The sequence below is a fragment of the Passer domesticus genome, chromosome 2, assembly GCF_036417665.1.
Source record: "Passer domesticus isolate bPasDom1 chromosome 2, bPasDom1.hap1, whole genome shotgun sequence".
Classification (NCBI taxonomy): Eukaryota; Metazoa; Chordata; class Aves; order Passeriformes; family Passeridae; genus Passer; species Passer domesticus.
The window spans coordinates 106,574,210-106,587,180 of NC_087475.1; the positions used below are offsets into that span (position 1 = coordinate 106,574,210).

A 12,971-nucleotide genomic window follows, 5' to 3' on the forward strand; every position below is an offset into this window, starting at 1 on the left:
AGGGGGCATAAAATGCCCTGAGCAAGTTGCAATGCAACCAGACCTGTTGTTGAAAGGACCTGCCTTGATGATTAGAACCACGTAATGTATCAGAAATGCAGACTGAAAGTTCCAGCTGTGCTACTCCAGCTGCTCTGTGTCTGCCACAGGATGGTGTGGGGAAGCAGGGAGGCCAACTTACTGAGGGCAGTGGACACACTGGCTGGCTCAGTCATTAGATCCCCAGGTACACAACCCCACTCTGCACCAGCACTGGGCTTCTAGCTCTGGTCTCACAACTCCCTTCCAGTGGAGGTGGCTCATGGAGGCACCAAAAGCAGATTAAAGCTATTACCCCTACCCTCTCCCTGCAGCCTGCACCATTATCAGCTCAGCAATTGACTCACAATTCAAAGTTTCTAGCTCTCCATCTAACATTTTCCCCTGTATCAACACAATTCTCACTGGCACCATAGAATTTCTACTTCTAAAAGAAAAGGAAAAAAAGAGAATATCCAGGCCATAATAAAAAGAAGAAATAAAACAGTAAATTTGGAATAATGTATTGCTTTCAAGGGTTGGACTTAACTGTGTCTGTGAGCTGACGGGGGTAAATGGCAGCACTGAGAGTGTCAGGGCAGCTTGTAAAGCTGTTCTATTCCTGCCCTGTATGTCACAGGAAGGAAAGATGCCAACACCATCAGGGACCCACCTCCTCCTGCTCCAGGGGAGCAGTTCTACAACATCCCCCTTGCTGTGAACACAGCTCCTGTTCCCCTTCCCTTTCCAGGCTGTGGCAGCAGCTGGCAGCAACAGTGTGGCCTTGCCCTTCAAAGGTGAGGGCAGTGTGGTGTCACTGGTACCTGAAGGATGGATGTCAAACTCCACAGCTGGCTCTTCCTGCCCCAAATGGGAGTCCTTTACTCCCCACAAGTTTGCATATGTTGGACATGTGTATAAAACATCCTCTCTGAGCATGTGGGTGACAGAGCCCAAACTCATGTCCACTTCTCCTACGCACAAATTTAAGCCTCTATATAACTAGACCAAACTTTTTTTCCCCATTAGTTTGTGAGTTTCTTTTTTTTTTTAATCTTTGGTTTCTCGGTTTTGGGGCTCTTTTTCTTCATGGAAAAAAAAAATAGTTGCAGATGTTTCTGAAACAGCTTCTAAGCAGAACACATCCTTACTGAATTTTCACATCCTTCCAGGTGTCAGACAAGACCCAGGAGACAGCAGCTTCATGTGCTAACCTGCTAGGCACCTACCACACTATGAATGGAGTCTTGCAGAGGAAAAAATATTCATTGATGCTAAAAACAGCTCTTGGTGAGAAGGCACACTACCTTTGTGTACTGATTTTAAAGCCCTAGTCTCAGCCTTTCTTCAGTCTGTGATGTATTCCCATTTTTGAAAGAATGTTGAGGTGGGAATTAAGAAATTTAATCCCTGTCAACTCTAATGACTGTCTCTCCCATAGCAGTTTATGACATTGGTGTGCTCCCCTAGTCAGCAGAAATACTGGAGTGCCATTCTGTGTGTGTGTTCCACCCCCTAACAAGGAAAAGGATCCCCACCTGGCCAATGAAGAGATATTCTGGGACAATAATAAATGTTGACAAAAAAATAATTGTTTTCAGCGTTTCTGAAATGTCCGGCTATTTGGAGGGCCTTTGCTGAGGGTTGCTGATACCAAGTGTGCTGAACATTATCCATGTGGCATCTACTTTCTCTTCCAAGGAACTGCACTGAAAAATTAACTTCAAAATATCTATCAGGCCATAAACCCTTCCCTCTCACACCATCTTTATGAAGGAAGTAAAAAAAAAAAGTATCAGAAGAGGTCTCACTGCCAGTATTTTTTTAATAAGGTCAGTCCTTTAAAAGGTATCCAAAATTTGCTCTCTCTTTTTCATTCATTCTTTTATTTTTAGTGCTATAAAGTTTTAATAATAGGCAATAAATGAAACAGTTCCATTGTCTGAAAAATGAAACGAGCTATCTGTGCACCTCCATAATCCATCCCATATGGCTGATCTTGCCATTCCCACTGCACTGCATAGGATTCAGGCCATCATTTCATTGTTTGCTAGGGAAGCCAAGCTGTTGGCTCCAAGTGTCCTCCTGGCTCTCTTATCCTAGACAAAGCTCAAAGAGTATTTCAAAACAAACAACTTTTATTCACCTCAGCTGCCCACATCTGAAATCAAAGTGCTGGTTTTTCCTTCAGCCTAGGGGTTTTTTTCTTCCATCACCCTTTTGAGTTTCCTGACTGTTTTCCCTTCTGGCTTCCTCCTGGATAAGGAGCTGTTGCAAGCATCCCACTGTCAGATGAACTTTACCCAGTCTCTAAAAATAACCTCTGTGGCATTAAACCTGCACCCTCACTACCCAAACATTTGGCTAGCTGAGCTCCATATGTCAAAAACTGGTTTCTCAATTGCTTGATGTTCAGGAAAGCAACCAAGTAATAACCTGCCTTATTCATACACTATGTGGGTATCCTTTCACCACCAGGAAACTTCTCTTCCAACATCAGGAACTTCTCTTGTTGCATTTCTGCAGGTACTTTATGTGCTTTTGCAAAAAGTGAAGAAGGCCCAAAAATCAGATAGAGAGAATCTCTAATAAACATGAGCTAGGACTGACCTTCAAACACAGGCTCCCTCTGCCATCCAACGAGGCTCATGGTTAGATTCCTGAGCCCCATTACTTAATATGGTTTGAGTGCTCAAAGACTGCTTAACAATAGCAAGCTGCTGAGCTGTTTCCATCCTTCCCTCTGAAACACCTCAGTGCTCCTTCTCCCAGCTCAAACACTGAGGCAGTAAAGACTGGAGAGAGACACTCATGAAAGTAACTGACAGAGATCCAAGAAAAGATGTGGGAAAAGATTGCTCCCGCATATGGATACAGTCAGTCACATCATGATGGGGTGTCCCCAGAGCAGCAGGGTTTTAGCAGTCTCTTGCTCTGATGAAGGGAGATTACAGTAATGAGGAAATAAAGGGGCAGGCTGCAAACTGATGGAAGTGAAAGATACAAAATGGAAGCTAGTTTTAAAAACAACAGTCACCTCCACTATTTCTGCAGCAGGAGACAACAGTGAAACAATAACAATCAATAAGTGGAGGAAAAATATCCATGTCCATTTAATGGAAGAGTCTCAACATAAAGCAGAAAGGAAATGTCCTAGGAAAGAAGTGGCTGAAGAGTTGCTTTTCTTCCACCATGCACTGCTTTTTCCCTGGGAGTTCTTTCCTCCATCATTTGCTGGCAAACTCTAACCTTGGCTCTGGCTCAGTATGTAATGTCTCTGGAAGAGGATGTCCTGGAGGTGCCTCAGAATTCTGTGTCTCTTGCTGCTGCTATGCCTTTATTTTTTTCTTTTAAGTCCTTATACATAAAACCTACTACTCACTTGTACTGCTCACTTGCCTGATTCACAAATGGCCCTTCTTCAAATTACCCTATTTCTTTTGCAAAGGAAAAATTTTCATTTTCAGCAGGACCTTCTCCAGCCACAGTCTGTGGCACTGCATTTGACTGAAGCTGTGGGAAGGACGTGGGAAATTGCAGAGTATCACAATTGTTTTTTGACCAGTGATCCTAATGAGATTACAGATTCACAAGGGAGAGGAAAGCCATCCAGCACAGTTAAGCAAAGTCCCATTTGGAAAGTCCTTTCCACGCACAGCTTGGGCTTCAATGCTTTCCTCCCTCCTATGGGAATATCTGTGTGTGTGTCCTCTGGGAAGGAGGCAGCTGAGCATTTGTGTCCTCCCCGAGCTGACAACAGCAGTGCAACTGCAGCCAGACCCCTGCTTGTGAGGCAGGCGCCTGACTGCTATATATGCTTGCAAATACCTTTGCCTGTTTTTTTCTTCCTAAAGCCTCAGGCTGCTCCCTTTGATGTGTAATACCTTAAAGATTTTAATTCCTCTTTACATCAGCAGAGAGCCTTACTGAGCTCTCCCCACAGCTGCAGCCGTGTAGCAATTTCCTGCCCTTTCTTAAATCAATGAGCTACAGAGATCAGCAATTCCCAACCTTTTCAGGAAACTGTCCAAATTCACTGAGCTAGGACCTTATTAATGCCTTCCACATTAATACAGCCCACCATGTACCTGGAACTGCATCAATCCCTCTCCCAAACCCAGCCCTGGTGCAGCTGTATCTGTGCACACAGGGAAGATCTCGTACCCAGGACACACTTTGCTTTCCCCACACAGGAGAGGAGAGCAGAATAAAAGTCACATATGGCTCAAGGAGAGCTGGTGATCACAGCAGGGATTAAATGAGAATGGCAACATCTTCATGCATAAATTCAGTAAGATGAGAGCAGAGGAGCTGAGCTCCTCTAGGTCAGTTAAATGTCTTCTTTGGGACGATGGAGAGTGTAGCACTGAAGTGAGTGGTGGAAAACACAGGGCAGCTGCCCGTTCATGAGCATTGACCTCACCAAACCTCCTTATGAAGGAGACAGCAGTCCTGGTAAGCACACACAACAGGAGCATGCAAGTAAAACTGAGTTACAGCGCCCATGGGGACAGCAAATGAGAGCTGTACGCACAACTTTTACTCTGGTCTGCACACTCACAGCTTTGCTTTGCAACCCTAGGCTTCTTGTAATGTAGTCATATATGCCTAATTGTATAATTAAGGTTTAAAGCCTTTGTTACACTGGTTTAAAGGATACCTACATCATTTGGATTTGAAATATTTAGATCTGCTGCACATTGTGCTGCAGAATTCATGAACAGCAGAAAAAGTTGAAACTTTTTTTTTTCTTACTCTTTTTTGATAACTCTTTAATGCCTTTTACTAATACAATAGGGGGATTGATTAAAGCTCCATTTTAACTACTGTGCTGTTAAAATATAATTTCTTCTAAATAGTATTTAAGGTATTCTACTTAATTTTTTCATTAAAATCATGACAAAATTAAGCAAAGCAGTCAAAGTGAAACCACTGGACACTGCTGGATAAAGATTTAAATTATTTGAAACTAGAACATTTTGCACTTTTATCCTGCATACCTCTGAGAAACTAATTTTTTCTTCTAACATAAAGAAAGCATTTGCTCTCCAACTTTTGGCATTTCCTGTGAAAATTAAAACTTAAAAATTTCCTTCAGCCAACCCCACATGTAATAAAGAATAATTATTTGCACAGTGTTAGGCTCTGACCTCTTTGTCTGTTATGCAATCTGCTATCTGCCATTTTTCTATCTCTGTTCTTCATTTTAATGAAAAAATTTAAAATTGCTTTTCTCAACCATAGGCATATGCCCTGTGCACCCATCAGGGAAAGGAGGGAAGAAGTCAGTGAGGAAACACAAACAAGCTTCTGTTACCTGTTTCTCCCAGAATCTCTGAAACCTTTGGCAAAGGGGTTTCTGTCAATTTTTAATCTGGTGATCTAAAAGGGAGAAAAAGAGAATTAGTTGGTATCTTCATTTTTTTTTCTTTCAACAAATGAAAATTGTGGATGATTTTCATTCTTGCCCAAGCCACCTTTACAATGATCTTTCACACTTATTTCCCCACACCTCTGTCAAATTTGCCCTTCCATTATCTATGAACAGATAGTCTGCTTATCAAAACATGTCACCAGAGACAGAAATCATGGTAGCATTAGGAAATCTGGCACAGTGCTGGGGCTGAGAAGTAGAAGTTCCTGGAGTAGAAGTTCGCCAGGTGCAAAACCCCAGGAGCTGTTATTTATCAATGACCACGTGGCTTGGGAAGCAGGGACACTGCTCAAGTTTGGCTGCTATCTGAGTTATGTCAGCCTCAACACTCCAGATATCCAGCAGCTGCATGCAACTCATGGACCTTCAAACAATGCTGAAGAGAAAAGCACAGGCTACAGCCCCCAAAGATGTCAGGTGGCCACCCAGTCACACATACAAGTTGCTGTTGTTCTGGTCAACACCTAGGCAGCCCTCAAGAATTTTCTGGTCTGGAAATTTTTTTTTTTTTCCTCCTCTAAATAAAGGAGATAATAGCCAGTCTGAGTTCTTTGGGGGAATCTTCCTTCCTGCTTTATTTTTAAGAATGAATTCCATGTTGGTAAATATGGACCATAAGACTGGGATTTTGACCTTGAAGCCTGTGGTATTGTACTCCCTGTGGGCTATTCCAAAACCTGGTGTGGCAAAAGAGCTTCCCTCTGCCAGCCTCAGCTTGTCCTAGACATTATGTGTTTGGAATGAAAGAAGAGTGAGATCTCCAGAACCTACCAAATTTGAGGTGGTTTTGCTGAAACTGCTCAAAAGGGACTAGTTTAATACAGTCTGATCTGAAGGGGATTTGCAGGTGTTTTGCTTCTGTCAGAACCAAGCCCTTACTCTGGATATTAACCTCAGATCTGGAATGCAGCTCCTATTTTTGCAGAAGCTTAATTTGTGAACTTAATTTCCGCTAGCCTGACTTTGCAGCTGTCCTGGGACTTGTGTGTACAGAGACAGATATGTTCTGTGGAGGATGGAATTACAGCAGAGGGAATCCCTGTGGTGGATTTGCTAACATTTTACAATTGTTTCCAGAGACACTTCCTTCAGTAAGGCAGAGCTCTGCAGCCACTGGAGGGCATGCAGGCAGATTCAGGGGATTTAGATTTGGTTTAAATGAAAATGTTTCTCCAGCCCACCAGAATCTCCTTACGGGTATTACAAAAATGTGATTGTCCCCCAAATCTTTTTGAACAAAATCCCCAAACATTTGGAATTCAGAGAGACAGAAATGTCAGCATTTCTTTATGGTGAAGCAGCTTATGGTGCCAATCCCTGACAGGGATCCCTCCCTTATCATCTCCCTCCCTGTGTAATTATGTCTTATAAGTCTGGTCATTAAGGAAGAATGACAGGCTTATTTCCTGTCATTTCTTCTCCTTTCCCTATCCTCCTTCCTTGTCTGATCTACAGTCAACATTTGTGGAGTATCTGCATTTGGGCAAGGGGAGCAGGAAGTTTCCCATACTGCAATGATCACAAACCCACCAGTGTGTTGCAAAGTTTTTGATGCATTTTGGAATCTGATTTAAGTCAGCTCAAGGATACCAGACTGAGAAAAAAAGCTGGGAGTCATGAGAAGAATAAAAAGTAGTCCCAGGAGCACTGTCTACACCTGCACTCTCTTATACATTGCAAAATAAAAAACTCTGTAGCATTTCTCTAAATTGTTAGAATTCGCAATTGTTTAAAATTGGTTAAATATTGCAATCTACCTTAAGCTGATTTAGTATTGATATGTCCTTCAGTCCCAGAAAACTGATGTCTAGTTTAAGTGTGGATCACTAACAAAGTCAAGGTCCCTAGAGAAAGGATCCTGCTACAGCAACATCTTTTCTTTATGGTATCTAAAGTCAGTACTAAGTCTCAGCACTGGAAACTATATAAGACCTGAACCAGACACAAATTATCATGAAATCACAGAATGGTTTGGGTTGGAAGGGACCATAAAGATCATATTTTTCAACCCACTTGCCATGGGCAGGGACATCTTCCACTAGACCAGGTTTCTCAAAGCCCCATCCAACCTGGCCTTGAACACTTCCAGGGATGGGGCACCCACAGCTCCACTGGGCAACCTGTGCCAGAGCCTCACCCTCCTCACAGTAAAGAATTCCTTTGCAATACCTAGTCTAAACCTACTTTCTTCCACTTTGAAACCATTCCTCTTATCCTGTCACTACATGCCATTGTAAAAAGTTTCTCCATCTTTCTTGTAGGCTCCCTCGTGGTACTGGAAGGCTGCAATTATATCACCCCAAAGTCTTCTCTTCTGATCCTTACTTACAGTGGGAAGCATTTTGCTTACCCAGTCTGTCCTGCTGCCCATCCTCTCAAGATATGTGAGAAGTGACGACTCTTTCATTTGAAGACTAAGGCCAAAAAGGTGTTAAGTACCTCAGCCTTCTCATCAGTTGCTACCAGTTTTCCAGCATTGGTTATCAGGGAGAGGTACACCTTCTTCAACCTTCCTTTCCTGGCTAACTTACCTCTAGAACCCCTTTTTGTTGTGATTTGCATCTCTTACCAGGTCTAGCTCCAGCTTTGCCATGGCCTTCCTCACCCAATCCCTACACAGGGTACCTGTCTCTGTTTCCACTGCCTGTGCATTTGTTTCTTTCCATCTGGTTTGCCCAGCAGGTCCCTACTCAGGCATGCTACTCTCTTGACTTCCTTGTCTGATTTCTGGCTCCTGGGGGTTGCTGGCTGTTGGCCTGGATGGAAGACTCTCTTGAAGATCTGCCAGCTCTGTTCCATGCCTGGTTCCTAATGGCAGGCTCCCAAAAGATCCCATTGACCATCTCCTTGCAGAACTGGAAGCTTACTTTCCTAATTTTCAGGTACATTACTTGACCCCTTACCTGACCCCTATCCCTCAGGACATGCGTGCATGAGATTTTCAGTTTATATGCAATGCATGCATTCAAAGGCTTATTTTGTCAACAAACTGATGAGATTGAGCTTCCTTAAAACTTTTTTCCTTCACTGCTATAAAAAACCCAACTGCTTTGTCTCTGAGAAAATTGGAGGTATAGCTGTACTGCCTTAAAATTATAGTGAAGACAAGATACTCTAGTTTTGTACTATGAGGTAGCAAGGAAATTTGAACACAACACACTTCTTTACAGTTGATCTTAGTTACTTATTTTACAGTAAAACCTACAGCCATGTTATCATCAAGGTGGTTTCCTGGCTAAATACGTCATGTCTACACAATACCCCAGAGCAAACATTTTCTTCTTATATTTTCTTTTTTTCCTTTTTTTTTTTTTTTAAATGTAACTTTTCTATGCTGCTCAGAGAATTTAGTGTCTCAGTCACAAAGAGCACACTGACATTTTTGTGAAGGCACACCATAAAAGGAGCATGAAGGATTTACCTGTTGATTTTGGTAGGCTGTCACTGTGGTGAAAACAGTCTCAGGGAAGTTGAAGGTTTTCACCCCATCTCCTGAAGGAACTGGTTTTGTAGGAGAAAGATCACTGCTGAAATCCTTGCGGATGATGTGAACACGAGGCTGATACTTATGCATTGAATGTAAGATTATCTGAAGAGAAAACAAAAGAAAAAGGACTTTTTTCCCAAAAAAATAATTTGCACAACATCCAGACGTACAAGAATGCAGGGACTGAGTAAGAGTTAATATGGAGAAAATTATCCTTTTCTTACAAGCATGTATGAGATAAAGCTTGCGCTGTGAGCAAAGAGAAAGGTGCTTTATAGGGTCAGGCAACATTTTGAAGAAAAGCACTGAAATAGCAAAAAAAAAACTCCATAAATCTGGAAGCAACCACAGACATGTGTGCCCAACAGGACACAGGAGCATCAAAGCAGCAGCAGCACCCTTTCAAGTCTGAGGGGAGCAAATCTAGGACAGCAGGCACCAGGATTAACTTCTAACTTACATGGCCTTGATCATCAAGCTCGTTGTTGGTCAGCTTGAGCTTGTCAAAACTGACCACCTGCCTCATCCAGGTGTCTCCAGAAGCCAGGGAGTCAGGGTGGATGTAAACCCTTGGGGGCACTGGGGAATCAGCATTGCCAGCCACCATCCACTTGGAGCTGTGGTACACATACCTGAAAGAGGAAAGGTAGGTGGCTAAGGGAGGTTTTCACTCACTCACTGCAGGAACACATCCAGGGCTCCCCCACCCCTGCCACCCTCATGCACCCCAAGCTCTCATTTGCAGTCAGGGGAGAATGTGCTTTATTGCAACCTCCTACCTTCTAAATGAAAGCCAGATTACCCCTGAGCCACTTGTTCAGACTTGATTCCTTATTAAAACCACCTTGCAGTTATTTTCCCTGTAAAACTCTGCCACATGTGCCTTCTCAAATCCTTAACCCTCTCTCAGCCAGAGTAAGAGGCTGGAAAATACGGTTAAACAAAGTCCTCTCTGAAAATATTAATAAATACCCCAATACCAGCAATTTCTGGAAATCTGCTTTGTATCTCATACCAGACTTTGGAAGACACATGTGGCGTCACCCAGAATGGGCAATATCCAATAGATACCAGTAAAACAATTGATAAAACAGAATTTCTTGTTTGAAATGTTGCAAAAAAGGAAATTCCATATAGTATTACATACATTGGGATTAGAGGAAAAAATTAATTTTTTGTTCCTGATCTAGCCATCCTATATATGCCATAAATTTCTCTACCACAGCTTTGCCTAGACAACATATTTTTTTCTCCTGCCCTGCAGCTCCTTCCCTCAAAGGTATTTCAAACAGTTCCTCTGAGTTCTGCCCTGTGCTGCCCCTCCTTGGGTCTCTACTCAGCTCTAAGATGTTCCAGTCTTTACCTACAAACAGTGACTAATTTTCTGTATTGTCACAAGAAACTGGGGGAGAAAAAAAGAAAAAAAAAAAAAAGAGAAGTCTTTTCCTTTCCTGTTAGTTTGCTCTATGTGGCCGCACAAGCCAAGCAGGGTAAGAAAATAAATGTATTTTCAATGGCAATGTTGTTAGAACCACGCTCTTAGAAAGAGGAAAAACATCCAGATGAGTATCAAACATTATCTTTCTGCTTCCCAGGAAAAGCATTTTTCCTGAGAAAAAAGTCTGTACAGTTTGGGAGCAAAAATGTAGTATTTAGCATTTGAAGCAGAGGTTCAATTCTGAATCCTTGAAATGTGGTTCAGTCAAGACTATTTGGAGAAGAGACTTACTCTCAGGGGTCTTTTAATAAGAATACATAAATCACACCAGTCTGGAGAGTTTTCTGGGATGCAGAGGAGCATGAGTTTTCCAGAGCATTTTTTAAGATCAGAAAGCCATTAATATCAGAGAAATCTCCTCTTCCTGTCTTTAGCTCAGCAGTGGAAAGTTTCTCAGTGACTCCATTCTGTAGGTCAGGGACCGATATTCACTGAGGCTGCTGTGCTGGACAGTGAGCACTTTTGAAACAGAAATCACCCACTCCAGTTCAAGCCAGATCTGAGGGGCCTGGCTGCTCCTTGCCCCTTCCTTTCTTGAGGAAGTAGATTTTGGGGCTGCAGACCCCCTGTTGATAACTCCAGCTATCAGTTCCCTCAGACAGTCACTGTTAATTATGCCGATCAGGAAATGCATGACAGGATCTCCTCAATTAAAAACTTCTACTTGAAAAGACAAAGATTTCATTCGAAAAGTGCAAGAGAATGTATTAAAACTCTGGGTATGTGTCTAAAGATTCTGGTCAAATCAGCTTTGTTGGTGCAAATCAAAGGTTTTCCTCCAGCACAACTTTGCAATGGTGTTTAATGGAGGTGTCTTTCCTAGGCTGTCATTGACAGTAAAGCTGGTACAAGATTCCTACCTCTGCCCCTGAAAAGCTTACCTGTATCTCTTGTTATCCACAGGGACAATGTCCATGGCAATATAATACTGCTGGTGAGGATCCAAGCCTGTAATTTTCACCCTCATGGCTGGAAACATTCTCCTAGGAAAATAAGAATAGAAATAAGGAAGAAAAGGGTGAATAAGGAAGCTGAGGAGGCTCCTTGTACCTCTCTCTGGCACTGCAAGCGTGCTACTTTACACAGCCCAGCCCTTGGCATGACTCCTCTGGGCTTGATGTGGGTAGAAAAGACTGTGCTGGCAGTGGTTTGAATCTTCAGGTTTTTCCCACTTAGAAAAAGGAGTAACAGGATAACGACCTGGAAGTAATGATAAGATGCTCACAGTCAAGCACTCTGTTCCCAGTTCCTAGCAGAGAGTTCTGCTATGCTTCACACAAATTATCCTCTCTAAGGCATTCCTAGGATGGGCAGTGTGCCTTTTACCTTGTGTTTTTCCCACTGGCCATCCACCTGTAATTCTTCTCTCATATTCCATTAAATGCAGGATCACTTTAGTTCTCTTTTTTTTGAGGATGTCACATTTCAGTAAAGAGTTTGACAGTACTGAGGTAAGATTTGAAGTAAATGCATTATCCTGAAAGATCCTGTGGCTATCATGCTTACAGTTATTTAAGGAAATCATCCCTCAAATTAATCTGTTCATTAGGAATGTACTTCACATTCAACAGAAACACTGGCATTATGTCATGGCTTCCTTGAAGTCCTGGTACTGTTTTGTGTGATCTTTTTAATAGATGTTGTCTTTTCTATGCCATATGATCCAGATCTATCTTAAGCATTTTCTCCTGATAGACAAGGTACTCTACACCAACAAAAAAAAATTCCCAGCCTTTTTCTTCTTGTCTGAGCACAAGTTAAGCTCTGCTAAACACAGTCACTGTTGTGGAAGTGTTTGTAGCTAGGCAATTATTTCAGAAGAGAACAGATCAGAGCAATTTTGACCTTAAAGCGTGTTAGTGTTAGTGTGGCTGTAACATAATTTCTCCTTCTTAAAAATTTTATGGTGGCCAGTAGACCAATTTCTACTCTACACCTCCCTCAAAGAGCATGCTGAGGGAATTACTTATGCCATATTATATTTCCAACTAATGTGGTGTTTTTACACCTTCATAAAATCTGAGGAGCTGAACTGAATGACGTGCAGAAGGAATTGAGCAACACTGGAATCAGAGCAGAGCACTGAAAGAAATCCTGCATTGTTTCACTGACTGTTGACCCAGACCTGAGCTCTACCTAAGTGACTTTTTAGCCTTTATCTGATAAAAAATTAAACTGAGGTCCTGTAGGATAGTGTTACTCAATTGAATGACTTCTGCTTAGAAAATACAGAGCTTTGGTAGAAGAAACCCCAAAAATACTGTGTGCTTATACAACATTATATTCTGCTTCTCTGATAAGCAGACATATCTTGAGGGATGGAAGTATGTGGATGGAGGGAGGATATTAAAGGGCAATTTAAAATCACAATGCTAAAATAGTAGGAAAGTGTACAAGAAATGTTTTTAGGAGTCATCCCTACAAACCATTGTGACATTTTCCCTTCTATTTAATGAGAAACAGTGAAATATCAGAGAAGAAGATTTAGTTCTCCTTTCAACATTTCTGTTTCTCAAAGTATTGCTAGTGAGCAC

At 42.1% G+C, this 12,971-nt stretch overlaps 1 protein-coding gene across 2 annotated transcripts in view; it reads right to left on the reverse strand.

Annotated features, from left to right (window-relative positions):
• The window catches only part of TBX15 (T-box transcription factor 15), a 115,678-nt gene that overhangs the window by 17,622 nt on the left and 85,085 nt on the right, over positions 1–12,971 (reverse strand). For both annotated transcript variants that reach the window (XM_064410357.1, XM_064410356.1), the window contains exons 3-6: positions 11,319–11,420; positions 9,400–9,571; positions 8,874–9,041; positions 5,336–5,400 (exon numbers count right to left, since the gene is read on the reverse strand). In XM_064410357.1, the coding sequence (XP_064266427.1) occupies positions 5,336–5,400; positions 8,874–9,041; positions 9,400–9,571; positions 11,319–11,420 (507 nt within the window). The remainder of the gene's footprint in view (positions 1–5,335; positions 5,401–8,873; positions 9,042–9,399; positions 9,572–11,318; positions 11,421–12,971) is intronic.